At 40.2% G+C, this 22,030-nt stretch overlaps 1 protein-coding gene across 5 annotated transcripts; it reads right to left on the bottom strand.

The window, feature by feature from the left end:
• Positions 1-64: 64 nt before the first annotated feature.
• On the bottom strand, positions 65-21,001 carry ccdc138 (coiled-coil domain containing 138). 5 transcript variants are annotated; one of them, XR_013804844.1, is made up of 16 exons: positions 20,878-21,001; positions 20,356-20,395; positions 19,895-20,000; positions 19,698-19,798; positions 19,201-19,364; positions 18,676-18,879; positions 17,458-17,577; positions 15,737-15,814; positions 15,477-15,587; positions 14,747-14,899; positions 14,488-14,604; positions 11,870-12,056; positions 6,296-6,469; positions 3,606-3,744; positions 274-662; positions 65-155 (listed from the first exon to the last, which is right to left on the bottom strand). XR_013804844.1 is itself a non-coding variant. In XM_079662918.1 (15 exons), the coding sequence occupies exons 1-15, from the start codon at positions 20,956-20,958 to the stop codon at positions 642-644; spliced, it is 1,863 nt and encodes a 620-aa protein (XP_079519044.1). In that variant the 5' UTR covers positions 20,959-21,001; the 3' UTR covers positions 65-641. The 5 variants fall into 5 exon arrangements, 4 of the variants coding, with proteins under 4 accessions (XP_079519044.1, XP_079519043.1, XP_079519045.1 ...); XM_079662918.1 differs by having other exon boundaries at positions 65-662; positions 3,539-3,744; XM_079662917.1 differs by having other exon boundaries at positions 65-662.
• Positions 21,002-22,030: the final 1,029 nt, after the last annotated feature.

Below are 22,030 nucleotides of genomic sequence, written 5' to 3'. Positions count from 1 at the left end.
ACAAATAAGACACGTTTATAAAAAACACATGGATCCCAGCATTTCATATGCAGTCCCGTCTTAATGTCCTTCAGTTGTTTTTGTTTATTGTCATTAAAAAGCTTCCCAGTCACCGCCTCTCTTCCTCTGAGCACATCAGACACCCATTAAATTCGCTGGCAAGCATGACAATCACAGAAGGAATAGAGGACAAGACATCAGATTAGCATTGTGGGATAGAAAAACAATAAGACCGAGCAACATGCTGAAGTACTGAAACACAAAGAGAGTCACCTTCATCCTCACTGGGAGGCCTGGGTTGTTAATAAGGCCAATACTAGAGCATAAAACACATGTGAGTGTGTGTGTGTGTGTGTGTGTGTGTGTGTGTGTGTGTGTGTGTGTGTGTGTGTGTGTGTGTGTGTGTGTGGGTGTGTGGGTGTGTGTGTGTGTGTGTGTGTGTGTGTGTGTGTGTGTGTGTGTGTGTGTGTGTGTGTGTGTGTGTGTGTGTGTGTGTGTGTGTGTGTGTGTGTGTGTGTGTGTGTGTGTGTGTGTTCTATTGGAGGTTGTGGAGGATGGACCTGAGGTTGATGCAGAGGAAGTTGTGTGTGTGGTTGGCTTTGTGATTGAGCTCTTGTATTTGGAGGTGGAGGGAGGACCGCTCAAACAGACGGCGGTTCTTCCTGGACAAAATCAAAGAAATACAAAACAACCCAACAACCCGTCAGTCCAAAGACAGTCAGTGAAAACATAGTCCCATGAGTCAGCAGGAGCGATATAGATCTATTTAACGACTCAAAATTCTCAAAAGCATCGATACATATCATCATCTTTCAAATACGACTTTTTTTTCAAGTGACTATTGATCATTTCCGCTCAAGAGCACCTAGTTCGTACACATTCAATGCTACAGGTGCTAGGCTAAATAGATCGAGAGCTCAGTGAGTATGAGGTAAGCAATTTCAAATATTTTAATGTAGAAATGCAATCTATTTGTCTGTGAATAAATGCTACAAGTCCTTAAAACCCAACCTATTCCTGCATCTTGCTGCTGATTATAGTGAAGGGGGTGAGCCAAGATGTGAGGAAGAATTTTGGCCCAGGCACACTTAATGAGGACTGACCTTGAAGGTTGACCAGCTTTTCACATTTAAGAGACAAGCTGCTCACCAGCTTTGACCAACAGCAAGACCTTCAACAAATGGAGGACTTTTTTTAAATTATTTTAGTGAAAAGAAAAGATTGTTTATCATTGTTATGTCTGAAAAAATTCAGTAATAACAATGCCAGAGTCACACTTGATTTGCTTTGAGTTGATATGTGTGCAACTGATTGGGTTAAATGGATGTCAAACACAGGAAGAGGAATCACTAGCGTTATTATTAGTACTCATCATAATTAAACCGTTATGTTCTGTACAGGATTACAGTCGGGCAAAAAAGTATTTAGTCAGCCACCAATTGTGCAAGTTCTCCCACTTAAAAAGATGAGAGGCCTGTAATTTTCATCCTAGGTATACCTCAACTATGAGAGACAAAATGAGAAAAAAAAATCCAGAAAATCACATTGTCTGATTTTTAAAGAATTTATTTGCAAATTATGGTGGAAAATAAGTATTTGGTCAATGACAAAAGTTCATCTCAATATCTTTTTATATACCCTTTGTTGGCAATGACAGAGGTCAAACATTGTCTGTAAGTCTTCACAAGGTTTTCACACACTGTTGCTGGTATTTTGGCCCATTCCTCCATGCAGATCTCCTCTAGAGCAGTGATGTTTTGGGGCTGTCGCTGGGCAACACAGACTTTCAACTCCCTCCAAAGATTTTCTATGGGGTTGAGATCTGGAGATTGGCTAGGCCACTCCAGGACCTTGAAATGCTTCTTACGAAGCCACTCCTTCGTTGCCCGGGCGGTGTGTTTGGGATCATCGTCATGCTGAAAGACCCAGCCACGTTTCATCTTCAATGCCCTTGCTGATGGAAGGATACATGGCCCCATTCATTCTATCCTTTACACGGATCAGTCGTCCTGGTCCCTTTGCAGAAAAACAGCCCCAAAGCATGATGTTGCCACCCCCATGTTTCACAGTAGGTATGGTGTTCTTTGGATGCAACTCAGCATTCTTTCTCCTCCAAACACGTCTAGTTGAGTTTTTATCAAAAAGTTCTATTTTGGTTTCATCGGACCATATGACATTCTCCCAATCCTCTTCTGGATCATCTAAATTCTCTCTAGCAAACTTCAGACGGGCCTGGACATGTACTGGCTTAAGCATGGGGACACGTCTGGCACTGCAGGATTTGACTCCCTGGCGGCGTAGTGTGTTACTGATGGTAGCCTTTGTTACTTTGGTCCCAGCTCTCTGCAGGTCATTGACTAGGTCCCCCCGTGTGGTTCTGGGAGTTTTGCTCACCGTTCTTGTGATCATTTTGACCCCACGGGGTGAGATCTTGCGTGGAGCCCCAGATCGAGGGAGATTATCAGTGGTCTTGTATGTCTTCCATTTTCTAATAATTGCTCCCACAGTTGATTTCTTCACACCAAGCTGCTTACCTATTGCAGATTCAGTCTTCCCAGCCTGGTGCAGGTCTACAATTTTGTTTCTGGTATCCTTTGACAGGTCTTTGGTCTTGGCCATAGTGGAGTTTGGAGTGTGACTGTTTGAGGTTGTGGACAGGTGTCTTTTATACTGATAACGAGTTCAAACAGGTGCCATTAATACAGTTAACAAGTGGAGGACAGAGGAGGCTCTTAAAGAAGAAGTTACAAGTCTGTGAGAGCCAGAAATCTTGTTTGTTTGTAGGTGACCAAATACTTATTTTCCACCATAATTTGCAAATAAAGTCTTTAAAAATCAGACAATGTGATTTTCTGGATTTTTTTTTCTCATTTTGTCTCTCACAGTTGAGGTATACTTAGGATGAAAATTATAGGCCTCTCTCATCTTTTTAAGTGGGAGAACTTGCACAATTGGTGGCTGACTAAATACTTTTTTGTCCCACTGTATATGTCGATCCCATCGTTGAGATATTCAAATCTGGACCAAAGAGGTCAACGGACTTTCTTCATAGTTTATAAGAGCAACATTTCCATTGCTAGATTCACAATAAAGATTTTTGGAAATGGTGAGGGTGTGGATTTCTTATGACCACAACAAACTGAAAGATTGTGCTGACATAACAATCATGTGGTTTCACAAGCTGGGGATTGTAACACTCACAAACGGCCACAAATGTGAGGGGTCATGAGATAATCAACAGGGTAGAACATTGAAAATTAAAAAAAACATGGTGCAGAACCATAGTGCAGAACTTTATGTTTTTTCTTTGCTTTTTTCTTGAAAGGTTCTGAAACTTGTAGCTTTTTAGGGAACCATTGTTTTTATCTATGGCAAAGAGTAGAAAGTAAGGTAATATAGGTTTCATGTTCATAAGGGAGGTCAAATCTATGACCCAGGTTATGTAGGTCAGATAAGGATCAGTCCATGTCGACATGTCAAATAGAAATAAAACCTGCATTTAGTTCATCCTCCTCAGGAGTATGCAGGTATTTACTACCATGATCAGAGACAAGATGCTCATGTTCAGAGTGTTGTATCTACAGTATGCAGATGAGTGTGTCGACCTGATGGTGGAGAGCTTCTGCAGAAGGACAGAGAGCTTCTCCAGCGTCGGGAGCTCCATACGAGGGTTTTTGAGAAGCTGGGCGACCGTTCTGAAAAACTCTTCACAGCTACACGCCTCAAGGAAGGGATTTATGTAGCCTACAAGCACATAAAGAAGAAGCAAAGAAAGAAACCATCAAAACAATTTCTCTAACGAGCAACACATTTACATTTTATGGTAAAACTTCTGAGAAGACGGAAATTATCAACTTCAGAGATACATAGCAGTGAAAATACAGGGATGCCAAAGCAAACCATGAAAACACTTTTAACGATCGAGTGAGTTGGACAGGAACAGGGACACAGATGCTGGTGAGAGAGACTCTATGATGAAACACACACACACACACACACACACACACACACACACACACACACACACACACACACACACACACACACACACACACACACACACACACACACACACACACACACACACACACACACACACACACACACACACACACACACAACACACACACACACACACACACACACACATACACAGAGATGAAACAGTGAAAGGATAACAGCATCTATCCACACAGATGGGAGCTGCACATTTTTTAATCAAAGCAAATGTGGACCTCATGATGCCTTCAATTTGTGGATTCCTGGTAAACAAACATTTGTTTCTGCTAAAGTCACATTCCTGCTGCTTTTCAAAATAACTCTCCGCTGTAGTGCACCGGGGTAAGAGAATACAATCTGAGCCACAGAGGGACTTTTTTTTAAGCTGGTACAGAAGTTCTGCTGGCATCAAATCACAGCGCAGGATTGGACGGAGAAGGATGGGATCAGGTTCAGATAAAGAAGGATAGAATCTGATATGAAGGATGAGGCAGGAAAGGATAGTTTGGTCAGTTTCAGTTATAACATCCTTTCACCTCGTCTTGAACTGTTTCTTATTTATTTTGCATCTGTAACTAAAACTTCCTGACTAGTGAATATTTAGGGAAATATCTGCTAATAGTGTATTTCAATAATAACGTTCTTTTTAACAACTTTCTTTAATGTTTTTAAATCTTCCAGACCTGAGTGAGAATCTTTTCAAAACTCATGTGGTTATTGTCATATAGGTTTTATTATTGGTTTCATTAGCAGCCATATTGAATCTAACAAATGTGTGCAGCACCTTTGCTCATACTGCTTCCTCTGATGGCTCTTTGTCTTATTATTGTGTGCTACATTCTACACTTATGTGGATACACAGATACGGATGGAGATGGACACACACTCACACATCAAAAACAGACATACTACTCATGGTTTTGTAGGTTTACAGCATAGGGGTAAACATATGGGTAAACAGTCCTTGCCTAAAGTAGTTTAACAGGTCAGGGAGGGCTTTTTAACTGCAAAGCTATGAAAACAAATAACAAACACTTCATTACTGTGGCCAGCATGGAAAGAACACAAACACTCACCAAGCACATTCATATGTTTCCATGACAGTTAAATATACTGCATGCAGCAGTGTGGTAGTTAATGTACCCACTGTTTGCCAGACATTGTTCAGAGCCAGTAAACACCGTTTGTGAGATGTGTTGTGTAACTGCTATGAGACTGAAGTGTATAAGTTGTCAGTGTGACCACAGAAGTCCTGCAAGTGTGTGTGTGCATGTATTATGTGTACAACTTAACCTTTTTGTTTTCTTTTCTTTTATTGGCAACCTTCAGGTGCAAACCTTTCTCCCCCTCTGCCTCACCCTTTCCCCGTTTCTCCTCATTACTGCTTGTAAAATGCACTAATTAGCAAGTTTTGCCAGAATTACAGCTCCTTAAAACACACAACTGTAGGTACACACACACACACACACACGGCTCCGGCCAAAGTCACCTCCAGCATGTGGTTCTGCTGCGCATTACCGTAGCAACCCTAAATGATGCGGCTCATAACCCCCGCGAACCTCCTGCAGCTGTGCTCTCGTCTTTTGTCTTTCTATAAAAAAGGCCAGGAGGCGGGTGGAGGTCCGAGGTTTATTGACAGCTTCTAAACCTTTTTCTTGCCTGACCAGCGATGATTGATGTGAGCTCAGACAAACCGTTACCTTTCACATGTGGTTTTTATATGGGGATGATATGGAGTCAATCTGAAGGAGGAGCTGGTATAAATCAAAGTTAATAGTCGTACAAAAAAACTGTCTGTAAATCTCTGGGCTAGAAGAGGGATCACAGCAGCTTTCGAGGCCACAGCAACAACATGCCGTTTCCTAAGGAAGTGTACAAGTTCGTACTCAGACATGTTTAAAGTATTTCAAAAATACTCCACTGTGATTCTTTTTTATATGATGAGGTTTTAAATAGTAAAAACTGTCTGGAAGCATATTCACAGTATCCTATCTCTGAGAAATTCTGGAACTATCTTTTGCACCAATGCGCATCAAGATGGTTAGCCTAACAGGAAACATTGGAGAGATTTAGCCATACCTTAGACTCAATTGAGATGTCTGCTATGAATCAAAATTATTCTTAAAGACTTGAAGACGGAGATGATAAAACTAAGCTACAGCTAAAAAGTCATTTCTGTACTGTCAAGTCTGCCCTGCACTGGAAGGTTTAGGTTTCTTTACCACTGTTGTGTGGATTTGTATCAACAATCGCATAGTAGGCAGTGATTTGCTTTGAATTTGAAATATCTACTTACGGGATTGTTCAGCCAGCTGCATGAGGATGTCCACAGGTGTGTGAAGCCCTCCACGGCCGGCCCGGAGCATCGACAGCAGCACACACACGCCTCCAGAGTGGAGGAAGAGGCCTCGGCTCTCCTCAGACATCAGTTCGGTGCGCAGACTGTCCAGAGCCTGGGCCAGCACATCAGCTGCAGACAGAGAGAGGAATATTTACTATCAGACATACTTAATTAGATCTTAAATTAGGTTTTTAGATCCTATCAACCTTACATTAACTGCTCGACTTTCAGCCGAAAAAGATGGTGGATGAATTGGCAAGTAATAGAGTGCTACATTGAGAATACAAGCTAAATGATGTTATTTCTATATAAAAAACAGTTTCAACAATAAGTCTCTTTTGTTTCTCTTTTCCCGTCTCTTTTGACAGAAAGGCCATTTCATGGCCCGAATGTAATGTGTGGTGAATAGCTAATAAAGGACAGTATGAAGCCAAGCACAATGAGAGGACACCAGAATCCCTTTATTCGTCCCACAGAGGGGATTTTTGCATTTGTTACAGCAGGAAAAGAGCCAAAGACAGCTTAATATTACCCAAGAAGCATGCATTAAAATATATTAAAGATAAAAAAGAAAAAGTTAAAAAAAAATTGCACAACAAGGGTTGTTATAGTCTGTGCTGTTATATGTGTGGGGGTCTACCAGGGACCATGATGTTTATATGGTCTGACCGTACCAGGAAAAAAAACACCAAGAGAGTTTGGGTAAAGGCCAGTCGGTGCTAAGTGTGACGACATCATTAATTATGAATTAAAGTCTTGTCCGACCATGAGAGAAAAACTCCTCCATGAGATGTCAAATGTCAGACCCGACAACAAATGGAAATGTGTAATCCACGGTGGATTTTGATCGACTAATCAAGTAATCATTGCAACACTTATCTAATCTTCGAATCTTTGTTTTGTTGGCGTGTAGCTGCAACAGCACAATTATCTTCCATCTACCCTTTCACCATCTTATCCCTAATATCCAAGGTTCTTTCCTTTCTTTCTTACACTCCACCACTGTACATTTGCTTTAATGCTTGCCATCCTTCTACATTCACTTTTGGCGTCCAGAATCCTCTTTGCCTGTCATCTTCAAACATACGATCTGTGATCACCTCATATACTTCTGAGGGTTTCTGAAGTTCTCCGAAAATGCTTTTCAAATGTCCGAAAGGTCTGGATTTATACATTACATTTTTTACATTACATTACATTGCATTTAGCTGACGCTTTTATCCAAAGCGACTTACAATAAGTGCATTCGACCAGGAAGATACAACCTTTAAGAAAACAGAATCATATAAGTACATCAGGTTTCATAGAGCCAAACATTTCAAGTGCTACTCAACTGGCATTTAGAAGGCCAGCCCTTTATTAGTATATAAGTGCTTTGTTAGTAATTTTATCGCTCGAAGTGGAGTCTAAAGAGATGAGTTTTCAGTTTGCGTCGGAAGATGTGTAAGCTATCTGCTGTCCTGATTTCAATGGGGAGCTCATTCCACCATTTTGGAGCCAGGATAGCAAACCCACGTGTTTTTGCTGACGGGAACTTGGGTCCCCCTCGCAGTGCGGGTGCAGCGAGCTGTTTGGCTGATGCAGAGCGGAGTGCACGTGCTGGGGTGTACGGTTTAACCATGTCCTGGATGTAGGAAGGGCCAGATCCATTCGCAGCATGGTACGCAAGTACCAGTGTCTTGAAGTGGATTCTAGCAGTTACTGGAAGCCAGTGAAGGGAGCGGAGGAGCGGTGTGGTGTGGGAGAATTTGGGAAGGTTGAAGACCAGACGAGCCGCTGCATTCTGGATGAGCTGCAGAGGTCGGATGGCACATGCAGGTAGACCAGCCAGGAGGGAGTTGCAGTAGTCTAGGCGTGAGATGACGAGAGCCTGGACCAGAATCTGCGCTGATGTCTGGGTCAGCTGGGGACGTATCCTCCTGATGTTGTAAAGCGTGTATCTGCAGCAGCGGGTTGTAGCAGCGATGTTTGCAGTGAAGGACAGTTTGTTATCTAGGACCACACCCAGATTCCTTGCAGTCTGAGTCGGGGAAACAACAGAGGTGCCGATGTTGATTGTTAGGTCAAGAGTGGGACAATCTTTTCCCGGAAGGAAGAGCAGTTCAGTCTTGTCAAGGTTGAGCTTGAGGTGATGAGCAGACATCCACCGAGAGATGTCTGCTAGGCAAGCAGAGATGCGTGCGACGACCTGGGTCTCTGAGCGGGGAAAGGACAGAATTAGTTGGGTGTCGTCAGCGTAGCAGTGGTATGAAAAACCATGCGGGCTAATGACAGACCCGAGCGAGTTTGTGTACAGGGAGAAGAGGAGGGGACCAAGAACCGAGCCCTGAGGGACCCCTGTAGTTAATTGACAAGGGTCGGACTCGGACCCTCTCCAAGTAACCCTGTAGGTGCGGTCGTTGAGGTATGAGGTGAGGAGGGAAAGTGCAGTGCCTGAAACTCCAAGTTCTTGGACAGTGCGAAGGAGGATCCGATGGTTCACCGTGTCGAATGCAGCAGACAGGTCCAGAAGGATGATGACAGAGGAGAGGGAGGCTGCTTTAGCAGTGTGCAGTTTGTCAGAGACAGCAAGGAGAGCAGTTTCTGTTGAGTGACCTGCCTTGAAACCAGACTGGTGCGGATCCAGAAGGTTGTTCTGATGGAGATAAGAGGAGAGTTGTTTAAAGACAGCGCGTTCAAGTGTTTTAGACAGGAACGGGAGGAGAGAGACGGGTCTGTAGTTAATAACATCAGACGGGTTGAGAGTGGGTTTCTTTAGGAGAGGGTTTACTCTTGCCTCCTTGAGGCAACCTCACATGGGATAAAAGCTTTGTCTATTGTATGCTGGGCTGATTTTGGTTAGCTCCTTCTCAGAATGGTACCCATTATCTGTAAGATCCCATCAAATATGAAAGGGAAGAAACATCTCTCCATTAAACTGAATCTAGTTTCCTGTCAATCCACAGAAGAGGGGAAAGAGAACCTGGCGAGCAGACTGACAGAAAACAGTCTCTTAAAAGACATACTGAAGACATACCCTTCAAGCATTACGAGCAGATGGAGGGTCAGTTCAGAAGAGTTCCATCAAAATATCAGCGGGTATGTCGGCTGCACCCACTGTGGGCACTAAGATGTATAGTGTGGAAGGCAAGGGGGCAACATTTGGTAAATATAGTAGTGAGAAGCTTTGTGAGGTTCATGTTTTCGAGAAGACAAAAAAGCCGTAAGATAGACATGACCAAGTTCCAAATATGGGAACAATGTATGCATGTTCAGGAAGTCATGGCTATCGATTCAATTGTTGTTGAGACGGTGGTGGACTGACAGAACTGGCTTGTGCGATTCAAAACATGTATTTGCCCAGATTACAGATGGTGAACACTTCAACAAGGTACACTTGCTCTGCACTTATACTGAAATATGTACTTGTGTTAGCTTTGATGGGAAGATTTTGATTAAAATGTGGAGTGAGATGTTTACACAGCCTGTGAAGTATGTGTAAGCAGCACTTGTCTAACACCCTGCTGTTTCTGTGCGTTCACACCTACACAGGTGGGTGTGAGCAGAGTGGGAAGTGATAATTAACAGTAGATTCACACACACGTTTTGTAGGTCGGATCATGTTTCTTTTATAACCTGCTTTTTTTATTAATCAAATTATTATTAGTATAAAGAAAGTGTTAAGTGTTATCTTACTAAAGACAAATAATGAAAATAACTTATTTCACATTATTTGTTTTCTTTATCCAGAGAAAAGAAAACGTAGCATAGTGACAGACAAGGAAAGCATATCATGTTTTTCTTTAAAGTCTCTTCTCTTTTTATGATTATTGAAATTGTACATATACAATTGAATGTATGAGATTGGGTATCTACATCATTACATACATTGATCACTGACACTATTAACGATTAATTTTTAAATATTTAATGAATTCATTGTCATTTTATATCCCAATGTGTTCACTTTGATGGGCTCACTTCTGAGTGGTTCAACATTGCTAATGGTGTTCCTCAAGGTTCTGTTTTAGGTCCACTTTTATTCACTATATATATCAACAGTTTAGGGGAAAATGTGGATGAAGCTACTTTGCATTTTTATGCGGACGATACCGTGATGTAATGTGCAGGTCCCTCCATTAAGGAGGCTGGTGTTAAATTACAGGCTGTTTTTAACATTATTCAGACTCAGCTCGCTGAACTAAAGCTTCTTTTAAATGTTGAGAAAACTAAGGTAATGCTTTTTCAAAAGCTAAAAAGACACCAGAGCCTGTTTTAGATATTGTTACTACGCAAGACAAGTACGTGAAGTGGTTACCTGTTATAAATACCTAGGTATCTGGCTTGATGATTGTCTTACTTTTACATTTCAGGTAATTAATCTGCTTAAAAAGCTGAGGGTTGGATTAGGTTTCTTTTTTAGAAACAAGTCCTGTTTCTCGCTTGAGGCCAGGAAAAGGCTAGTCACTGTGACCTTTTTACCTGTGCTGGACTATGGTGATTTGTTGTATATGAATGCACCTGCCTATTGCCTGAACAAGTTAGATGCCGCCTATCAAAGCGCACTGAGATTTGTCACAAATTGTAAAGCACTCACACATCACTGTACCCTGTATGCCAAGGCAGGTTTGCCATCACTTACTGTAAAGAGGCTCAGTCATTGGTACACGTTTATTTATAAAGCTTTGTTGGGTAAACTCCCGTATTACATCTGTTCACTGATAACACAGAGAGTTGCAAGCAGCTATTGTCTGAGATCGCATGATGTAGTATTGTTACATGTGTCAAGAGCAAGGACTGTCTTAGGTAAGACAGCTTTTTTGTGCGCAGCTCCACTTGCTTGGAACAATCTTCAGCAAGAATTGAAAGTGAGCAATCTCATTCCTCTGCATGTTTTTAAAGCTAAACTAAATGAAATGCTCTTTGATACTATGGGCACATGTAAACGTCGATAACTATGTAAATATAATGTATGATGTCCTTTATGGCTTATGTTTCATGTGGAACCTATTTGCTGCAGGTCTCCCTTGAAAAAGAGATCTATGATCTCAATGGGACCAATCTGGTTAAATGAAGGTTTGAAATGAAATGAAATGAAGTCTGTTATAAAAGCAAATATAATTAAAACAGGTATAAGTTATTGGTTTCGACACAGCAATTAAGCGTGCCCCTTTGAAATTCAGATCTCATCTTTGAAGCTAAAAAAGCATCCTTCTCTTCCAAAAGATAGTAAATAATGGGGGGGGGGGGGAATCATTTAAAGCTAATCATATTAATTAACTAATAATATGTTTATATATAAACATCTTTAGGTCTTGGACAGTTCTGGGGCTCACCTTGGGCTCTAGGAAATTGTCAAATTTCCAAATTGTTCTGATACAAAGCTCTATTCCTTTATGAAAATAAGCCATCGACATACCGTATCTATAAAGATCATAATAGTAGCTCTAACTGATGCATTATTCTGACCCTATTTCCTGCATTATGACCCTAAATAAACATTTGTTTGCATTTTAGCTTTAGATGGATTTTTGTGTTTGGTACCGTTACCTTGCGTGAGCGTGCGGAGGATGATGAGGTTGGAGAGAATGCGTGTGTGAGGCTGGGGGCTGCGGTACAGGGGGCAGCTCCTGCAGGGGGGCCGCTCTGGATCTTCAGGCTGAAGCGCCGATAACTGAGCCGGGGTCTTTGATACTTCCTCTCCTATCCGCCGCAGAGTGGCAGAGAGTGCTACATGCTGTGGAAACACACACACACACACACACACACAAAATGCATGACTGCGTCTGCACTCAGTTACTTTTGTTATATAAAATCATCTGCCAAGAGTGATTTTCATCCAACACCGGGCTTCTTCTCAGACTTCCCCAAAGAACTAATGGAGCCAATAAATCATCACAGTTACTATGCAAAATCTATGTATCTCCAAAACAGTGAACAGCTGGAAGTATCCACACACATACCCTTTCTGTCTTCCAACAACTTTATAGGAATTCTAAGATTTTTAAATATTCCATGAATGCATTTTGGCCCAATAGTGTTGGGTTTTTGTCTTAAAGAGTGAACACATGTTGCAGCAATAAGGGAGCATGTGATTCCAGTTTAACATCAAGCATGTCACAGTACAGATATGACATGGTCTGTCTGACAAACAAACATGGGAGGGGGCCAAGCTCCCTGCTGAGGACTGAAGCTTGGAAGTCGGAATCAGTGGGTAGAGTATGTGGGGGGGGGGGGCTAAAGGATAATAGCCAGGTTTGGAAAGTTGGAAAACAATGTGCTGAAGGTAAGGGTTAACACAGGCTCATATTTAGCCTTCACAATAAGATAGTAGGAAGGGATAATAGGGCAGAATTGCCCTATCATGCCTCACCCCTTCAGCCACAAACGCCTACAGTATTTGTCATGGGGGGGCTTTCGAGGGACTCATGGCCCTTATTACTGCCACACACACAGGGACAGGCTGTTTTCCCTCATGTCTAGACTGTGTTGAACGCACAGAGACAGGCAGGGGACTTCAGATAACCACGCTACTCATCTGAACACAAGATGAAACTCGACAGTCCTCCAAACATAAGAGCCGTCGTGCTGTGAGGCGAGATGTGGTGATAGAGTGGATATCCCCTGCTTCAAGTGGACGTGTACCTAATAGGAGACATTACTACACATAGCATAGGTCCTATGCTATGTGTAGTAATGTCTGTAGAAGGTCTGAAGGAAAACTGTGCGTTGTGTTTCTGCTGCGAGGATGTGGTGAAAGGGACCCGGCAGCTTTCTGTAGAATTACACTCTTCTCCTGCAAGGCCAAATACCAAGAAACGAAGGAAAGGTGAAGGCCACAGGATTAATAGCCCTGATAATCTGTTTCTTTAAAGAATACAATGGTTTTCTTTTCATTTTAAGCTCCGTTTCGCTGTAGACTATTAGATTGTCCGGGAAACGGTTGATTATTTTTTTTAAAAGACAACCACCGAAATAATACGTAAAAATGTGTCTTTTGTTGTTGCAACTATTTTACTATTAAATAACATGGAAGAAAATAGCAGCACATATTCCAGTTTATGGGTTAAGGTGGTACTTCTTATCTAGCTGGGTCATATTTTATGAGGTGACACAATTTTTACTATGTGTAAAATCCAGACATTCTTCAGTGAAATCTATAAAAACAATAAGCCAACAAACTCCACATGTCCAATTATTATTATTGTTGTACTTTATATTCTTCAATCCTTTAACTTAGTTTTGCAGCAGGCAAGTTTACCAGAAAGATTGATCATATTGAATAATTACCTCAGTGTTTCCCCTAGGATGGAGTCATAGCAGCGGTGCTAAGGCACGCGGGCCCAGCTAAATGTGAGCGTGGAGCGCGTGGAATTCTTTAGTGTGTGCACGTGCGAAGTGCGCCCCGCCAATATGTTTCTATGTGTCTGCCAGCACAAGAAAGGCTCTTGAGGCCTAGTACATACAGCAGTGTTTCCCATACATTGACCTATTTTGTGGCGGGCCGCCAAAATGAAATATCGTCCGCCACAAATAGATCTCATAAAGAAAATGTTTAAATGATTATTTATGTATTAATTTTTTGGGTGGTCTAATGGATAAAGAGGTGGGCTGATGATCGGAAGACTGCGAGTTCAAATCCCGCCTGGAACACCACCACTAGTGTGCCCTTGAGTAAGGCACTCAGTTACTCCAGGGAGGATGTCATTGTAAGTGGCTTTTGAATAAGGCGTCTGCTAAATGACTACATTGTAAATGATAGTGTTGGGAGAATAAACCCAACAGATCCTCAACTCCGGTGTGTCTCACTCATTAACAACGCAACAAGAACGTTGTCTACAGTAGCCATGAACTCGCATGTATTTTCTTATTTGAGGGGGGGGTGGATGCATGGGCCACCCGAATAGGTTAAGGGGCCTTTGGCTTTTCTTGCCGGGGGTTGTTGCGGTGCCCCCACAAATAGAATCAAATTGTACACTGTACAGTGGCAATGTCTCAAAATTTAGCAAAATACACCTTTATTGAACATACAGTAACACAAATACTACAAATCCACATCAAAACGGGTGCTTTTTAGCTTTTTTTTATTAAAAGAAAATATATATATATCTTTTTTTTTTGGTACCTGGCTGCGGCGCCGCTATTTGTATATAGGGGAAACACTGTACCTGTGTGCTGCTGTCCATCTGTCTCAAAGCCCAGAGGATGAGTCGAAGAAGGCTTAGAAGGAGGTCTGGTTCCGATGAAGGAGTGTGATGAAGCTGATCTGCTAATAATGGCAGCACCTAAGGAACCAAAGATGTGACGTTGACTGTGACAAAACATCTCTAATGTGTATTTGCTCTTTTGTGGTCAGGACATAAAAAATATGCAATACAGTTGTAATAAAGTTCAAAAACCACGGTAAAGCTAAAGTGAACATTCCACCTTCAGGCATCTCTCGTTGAGTATGATCTCTGGAGGCAGACAGTGGCCGAGACCCTTCTCTTTGTTTCCTGCTGCCGATGAGAGCGTCTGTTCATCAAGCACCCAGTCCAGGAGAAGGGCCTGGAGCTTTAGAGTGGTGGGACTAGAGCTGCCCTAAGGGAATGAGTGTACAAAACAAGGTTCAATTATATTACTAAAGCAGGAACTCTGTCACCAAATTATGACTTTTTATGGTTATAGTTGCTAATTTTATTAAACCCTTTTTATCTGTCATATATGTCTTGATATGGATTCTACAAAATGTCAAGCATGAAGTCACAATGAGCACAGAAGAAGTCAAGATTTAAGGAAACAGGACTAGAAAAATGTATCTATTTTAAGTTCAGCTACAGGTGTATCCAGAACAGTGTGAAAATCACATCAAGACTGTGGTTCCACTGGGGAGTCTGAAGATGCTTATCAAAAGCTGAACAATGTTTTGTAATGAAATGAAAGATCATTTTCAACATGATAAATGAAGCTGTATCGACAGAGCTCCAACCTCTACTGTATCCACTGACAGTTCATCTTCATTAACAGCAGTTGTGTGATGAGAACCACATTTTAAACTATGATTTATCATGTCAGCTGGCAGGGTGAGTGCAGCTTGTGGGAAAGGCAGTTGTACTGTTTCCAGTTTGTGTGTGATTTGTGTTTATGTGTGTGTCTAAACATGCTGTTGTTGAACTACCTTGTTGTTTGATTTTCCACAGGCAGCCGTTTTCTCCTTTTGGGATGGTTTAATCATCTCTGTGCTCACTTTCTGACAGCCTTTCAATGCAATGCTGTGCTCATGTTTCCTCTGAAAAGAAAAAGATTATTATTGATCTTGAAACCATATGTATTTTTGAAATCTTTAAATGCAAGTACATGTCCATGCTACAGGAAATAAATGCTTTCCAAAGAAAACAGTTTTGAAAAAATATGACACATTTGTCAGTATTTTCTTACCTGTAGGTTCTCAAGTCTAGCATGCACCCTCTTGGATTGGCTCTCCAACTTCTTATTCTGTTCAATGATCTCATTCAACTGTTGGGTTAGAGAAAAGTAGATGTTGCAATGCAAGAACCAGTCTAGAAACACACTTCTTAATTTGTTTCATAACAATGCCGACACATCGGCTCACTTTTTGAGCCAGGAGGGCTTAATCCAAAGGAACAAAAGCCCTTCAAGGTCCAAACTAACACTAATACCAAGAAAACAATGCAGATTGGCAGATTTTAAACCACTGTTGTATCATTCAAACTCTAAGAGGAGTTAGGTCATAGCGCCCTCGTGTGGTCTAAGGCAGGGGTTCCCAAACTTTGCCATGCCAAGGACCCCTATATAGCATTATTGTCTGGCGGGGACCCCCCTTTTGCAATTTTTTTTTTAAATGATGAGTACATTATGATGGAGAATATGACAAATTAATCATACAGCTTAATACATTTTCTTAATATATATTTGTATTAATAATTAATAATCAGTTATTCTTCTAAAAAAATATTTTATTTATCTTTTGTTTTTCATTCATTACATTCATTGTGTCTTCTGTTATAAACATTCTTAACAGAATATTAAACAGTAATATCAACAGTAAACATATTTTTAAAGCATTTTTAAAGTGATTTCTGTCTTTATAATATTATATAATTTTGAACAGTAATATGAACAATTAACATATATTTTTAGCATTTTTGAAAGCTACTTATGCCTTAATAGTATTATATATAATATTCAACAGTAATATTAACAATAAACATATTTATATTCATATATATAAACATCAATATTTGCTACATCCATGCTCTCATCCAGCTGCAGAGCGAAATATTCACTAGCTCTCACTTGCTCCAAAAGCTGAGAAGATACTCAGTTTCACTCTCAGTAGCGGCAGCTCGATTCTGATTGGCTTGAAGGGCGGTCGTGTGATTTAAAAAATATATATGAATAAGTAAAAAATATTTAAAGATTGGCATCAAAGGACACATAGATTGATAGATATGCAGTTATTAATAAAAAAAAAATTAAAAGAAATGTAACTTTAAAAAAAAAAAAACATTCCCCTTTCCCTCAAACGTTGAGTGACCCCCCTGGCGCCGCCTGGCGGCCCCCCGGGGGATCGGGGCCCCCAATTTGAAAAACACTGGTCTAAGGCACTAACTGTCAGGTATGAGCCTCTGTTTCATCAACTGTTATTTAGTAAAGATTTGACTGTTGGTGACATAATTAAGGAAAGAAATGGAGAATAGAGTAAACATGGACTGGCTGTTGACAGATTATGCAGACTTTTGATATTTTTCTGAAAGCAAAACTTTTTTAAAAACATTTTCGACCATACTGATCAGAAAGCCTGCACGTTTAAACAAAAGGATAAAATCAAGACTCATCATAATAATACAATAATAATAATTCATTGCCTTTATTTTAGCGCTCTTCCAAGTGCTCAAAGCGCTTTACATTACATCATAGTAAGCATCATGAGCTTTTAATCAAATTAAAAAACTCAAAAGTCTGTCGGTCCAAACATTTGACCATTAATTTAGCCATGAGTTTATCCATGGTATCATGGTAAACATTTCAGCCCCTGATGTCAATTTCCTTTCAGCATTAAATAGGACTTTATGAAACCTTAATGTTTTCAACAAAAAACAAACAGACAATCATGGTCTAAATGTGTCACTTCTCACCCGTTTCCTCATGCTGTCGTTCAGCCCCTTGATGGAGTCGAAGCTGGCCTTGAGCCTCCTGCTCTCCTTGCTCCTCTCTCGGAGAGCTTCCTGCAGCTCGCTCAGCTCTTGCTGGTGTTTCTGTGTGACACATCCATACAAACCCTTTTCTTTATGCACAGTGCAACCACAGCAACAATGCCTGAGCTCATTACTGAATCATTACATGGACTTGAGTGTGCTATTCAAAATCTATTAGTGGTCAGTTGATTGCTTTTTCCTCTCATGGGATGACTCCTTACTAAACATGACAGAAATGATATAAGTTTAGTTTGATTTGCTTCATAAAAATGAAAGAGTCATAGATCCAGACGGAATAATACATTTTAAGGGGAGGACAAGCTTGCTGCGGCTATCCACCTTCTAAGACAGCGTTCCCCCTCTCACAGACAAACTCTCCTGGGCTTGTGTGTGTAGCGTATGAACATGGATGTGTGTATGGGACCTGAGTTTTTTTTTATCTAGCACGCACGTTGTTTTGAGGTTTGTCTTTCTTTCAATAATAGATAGCAAGACAAATTAAATGATATTAAAATATAATGCAATGTTTGTTTTGTCTTCTAATGTTTTTTGTTCTTTGTTTATTTTCTTATTTTTTTTGTATCTTTATCCAGTCATTGTGTCTTTGGATTAACTTAACAATAGATACAAAAAGTGTATATGATTATATGACAATGATAATAACAATAATGATAATAATAATGATAATAATTATAAATACTATAAGAATTGTAATGACTATTATCTTAATTATCTGTTTACATCCAAATAGGATGAGAAATCAAACTGTCTTGTTATCTGAACATGGACTTGTAGGCATTTATTTTGTATTTGTTTTACTTTATTATTTTCACCCTGGAAATGGGTGAATGTATGTATGTATATGTGTGCATATGTATGTGTATGTATATATAGAATTCTGTTTATCTGTGGGAGTATCTTTTATTGACTTTATCCAGTAACAGGATGACTAACGGGAGGGCTACTTCTGTATAAGCTTTGCTTTCTGCCCCCCCGCTTCCACTAATGTTGTTTGTCTTTAAGATGTATAAACTGTCTACATTGTTGAAATTGTAGAATAAATAATACAAATAAATAAATATGGCCCAGCTGTAGCTGAACGGAGATGGTGAAGCAACATATAACCCGTCCCTTGTGTTGAACGTGCGTATTACTGACCTCCTCTACAGCTGGTGTGTTAGAGTGTAGCATCTCCTCCATCCTGACCAGCCTCCTCACAGTCTCCTCTTCCTGCTGACTCAGCCTCCTCTCCCTCTCCTGCAGCTCCCTCTCTCGCTCCTGCAGCTCCCTCTCTCGCTCCTCCAGCTCCCTCTCTCGCTCCTCCAGCTCCCTCTCCCACCTCTGCTGGCCTAGTCGCTCTGCCTGTATACAAACAAACAAACATACAAACACTAATCTTACCATATGTATGTATATATCTCATATAAAAAGTTGCCAAATCCATCTAACCTTTGATCCTTGAAATCAAAACAACAAAAAGAAAAATATAGAATCATGGGAAATTGCACAACAAATTCACAAAATGTCATGTAATATAACATTATCTGCAATTTAAGATGATACGCACTTCTGTAGGTATCTCTTTAAGACACACTAGGAAACGGTAAAGTCACATTTTCGGTGTTGTTGTTCTCCCATCTACATTTACTGATACACTGTCATTATAATGATTATGTTCTTCACCTTTAGTTGTTCATAGATGGTCATCATCTCCTGGTACACGTTTTCTAGCACTAAGGAAGAGGAACATTTCATGTCAGGAAGTCGGTGAATTCTCCGCAACTCCCCATCTTTCGCATTGTCCTGGGCTCCGGGGCTCTCATCCAGAGAGGAAGGCAGAGTCACATCTGGACAAATATAGAGGAATAATAGAGGTATGTCAAAGTCAATGTCATTATCAGGCTAAAAGGAGAAATCCGATTATTTTTGAGCCATATAAGGAAAGTGAGTGATTTGTATCTGTAAGAACTCAGTATTGAAGTACATGGACTAATCAGTGAGGCCAATTTTAGGATTCATTATCTTGCAAAGTCCTTCACTTTAAATCTGCAATCATATTAATGTGACTTCAAAGGATTTTCCGAAGAAAATGTTAACCCTGAATTTAATTCAGCAGCTGCTACTTTGAGTTTGCTATGAATAAAACACTGTTGACTGGCAAACTGCTGTGACACACGCACCTGTTTCTGTAAACAGCGCCTGGGAGTACTGAAGCGGGGAACCTGCAGAGACCCCCCTCAGGTCCTGATTACTGCCATGCAGACCACGATCACTGCCAAACCTTAGATACAAAATAGCAAAACGTTTTGATCAAGGCATAATACTAAAACAAAAATATGAGAGATGGTATTTGTAGGATTAATCTCTTTTGACTTACTGGTCAGGATTATTAGAAACTGCTTCGAACAGCTCATATAAAGCCTTGCTGTAGCTTTTCAACTCTTTGTTTGGCCGTTTGGTCAACATATTCTGCCGTACTGCCTCTGAAATAGTTAAGATAAAGCAATGTCATGCATATTAGGTTAATGTTTGGTAGGTATTATGAAGCCGATGTGGATCAAACCAACGAGTGTGATTTGAATTAGACTCAGTTAAAACAAAGCCCATTATTGTTAAGATCAATGTACCTTCCAAAATCTCAATACACAGCAAAGGACAATATGGAATAGAAGGGTGGAGCAATAGTGAATATATATAGTCATATCCTCTCATCACTTCTATACTGCTACATTAGTGAATATTAATAACTTTATAATAGTTAGTTAGAGCATTGCTATAACCAGATCAAGAACCTGTTGTTATCTGAGCATGTGGAGGCCCTGTGTGAGGTGCTCTTACCTTCACTTCTTCCTATTGAAATGTCTTCTTGCGATGGAAACTAAAATAAATCAGGACAAAGACATGTTTAAGGGAAAGGAATCTGCGATGATGCCTATTCCAACATACAGAAAGCTTATAGACCACATTCAACTTGTAAAAGTCTTCAGTGGCTCATTCAGGCGGGCATTCAACGTTCATCTGACGTCATGACAACAAGCGAGCACTGCAACAGGTTGGTTCAATTAAAATGTTACTAATTCATAAAAGAACTTCGTTTAAAACATATATAGGCTAACTGAAGTTTTTAAGACAGTAAACATATTTGAACGTTATTTGTTATAAGTTTGATATTAATATTAATATGTTGCTTATTTAGCGTTTTCACAAGCTAACTATTGTAGCTCAGTTAGTGTTATTTAACGTGACACTACACAAGGATATTGGTCATCCTAGCTAATGCGTTGTTTAACTGCAAAGCATTTACACCTTGAAGTTTTCAAACGAGCTGAATGATTGTGTGAGTTGTTGTTAAACTCAAACCTGCTTCCTCCTCTCCAAATATTTCTGCTTAAGCTGCTCGACTGTATCAGCAGCCTCGGTGTCTATAAACTGTAGGTTCATAGCTCCTGTTGTAGCTAACCTATCGATAAACCAATGTGTACGTTTTTTCTTTTTTTACCAAGAAAAGAAAGAATGTTGTCAAACGTCACAAAATGAAATCAACTTCCGGTTTTACCTTTCAAATCAAACCTGTGTAATGAAGCTGGATGGGCCTATTTCTTGATGTAACTATTATTTTGAAATTCTAATTACTGAACTTCCGGTATTTCTCTACTAGACTCAGACGTTTACTTATTAACCATGATGGAAATACTAAGCCTTTCTCAATTCACAGTTTGCACTTCCTAGCCTACAGTGTTTTCTCAAGGTCTGAGATATTCCCTGAACTTTAAATAATTTCCTCCTATTACTTTGGTAATAATAATAATAAACTTTATTTATATAGCAACCTTTCATGCTTGACGCAGCCCAAAGTGCTTTACTGAGTATGACAAATATATATAGACATTTTATTTATTGGGATAAACCCCTTGAGATGCTACATCTCGTTTGCAAGGGGGTCCCGACAATAGCAACAACTTACAGACATATAAACAAAAAGACAAAAAGCAAAACATGACAAACAAGACAAACCACGTACAGTCTGTTAAGTAAAATTCAAGTAATACATACAATCATTACAATTTGAGAGACAGTCGATCAGATCAGTTTCATCGATATCAGTTTCATCGATAACAAGTGCAGACCAGTTGAAAGTGAGATGATAATGCATGTTTAAACATACCTAATGATGCAAGAGATCTAATAGCAGCAGGTAAAGTATTCCAGTCTGTTGGGGCTTAGAACATGAACGCTCTTCTGCCAATAGATTTTTTTGCAGAGGGGACAGAGAAATAAATCTGGACAGAGTGTCTAAATTGATGATTTGGCGAGTAGGGTACAAAATACTGCTTTAAATAAGGGGGATAGTTAAGATAAATGCATTTAAATATCAGCTGAAGCTAATGCGTGTGTCTTCTTACATTTAATGAAGGCCATTTAAGTTGTTTATATATTGTGCAGTGATGTGTACGAAAAGGACAACCAAGAACAAATATACATAGTCTATTGTAGGCTATGTTGAGTGGAGCAA

The sequence above is a fragment of the Notothenia rossii genome (genome assembly GCF_949606895.1).
Source record: "Notothenia rossii genome assembly, chromosome: 2".
Classification (NCBI taxonomy): domain Eukaryota; kingdom Metazoa; phylum Chordata; class Actinopteri; order Perciformes; family Nototheniidae; genus Notothenia; species Notothenia rossii.
Note: the sequence above shows the minus strand (reverse complement) of the source record. Positions and strands in the feature narration are given on the sequence as shown.

Bases quoted from the DNA above. Each gene is read 5' to 3' on its own strand.
- ccdc138 (XM_079662917.1), bottom strand. From the start codon at position 20,958: ATGAACCTACAGTTTATAGACACCGAGGCTGCTGATACAGTCGAGCAG. The intron at 19,365-19,697 runs GTGCGTGTGTCA...ATATTTGTCCAG, and splicing joins GGCGCTGTTTACAGAAACAG to ATGTGACTCTGCCTTCCTCT. The intron at 15,588-15,736 runs GTAAGAAAATAC...TTTTCTTTTCAG, and splicing joins CTAGACTTGAGAACCTACAG to AGGAAACATGAGCACAGCAT.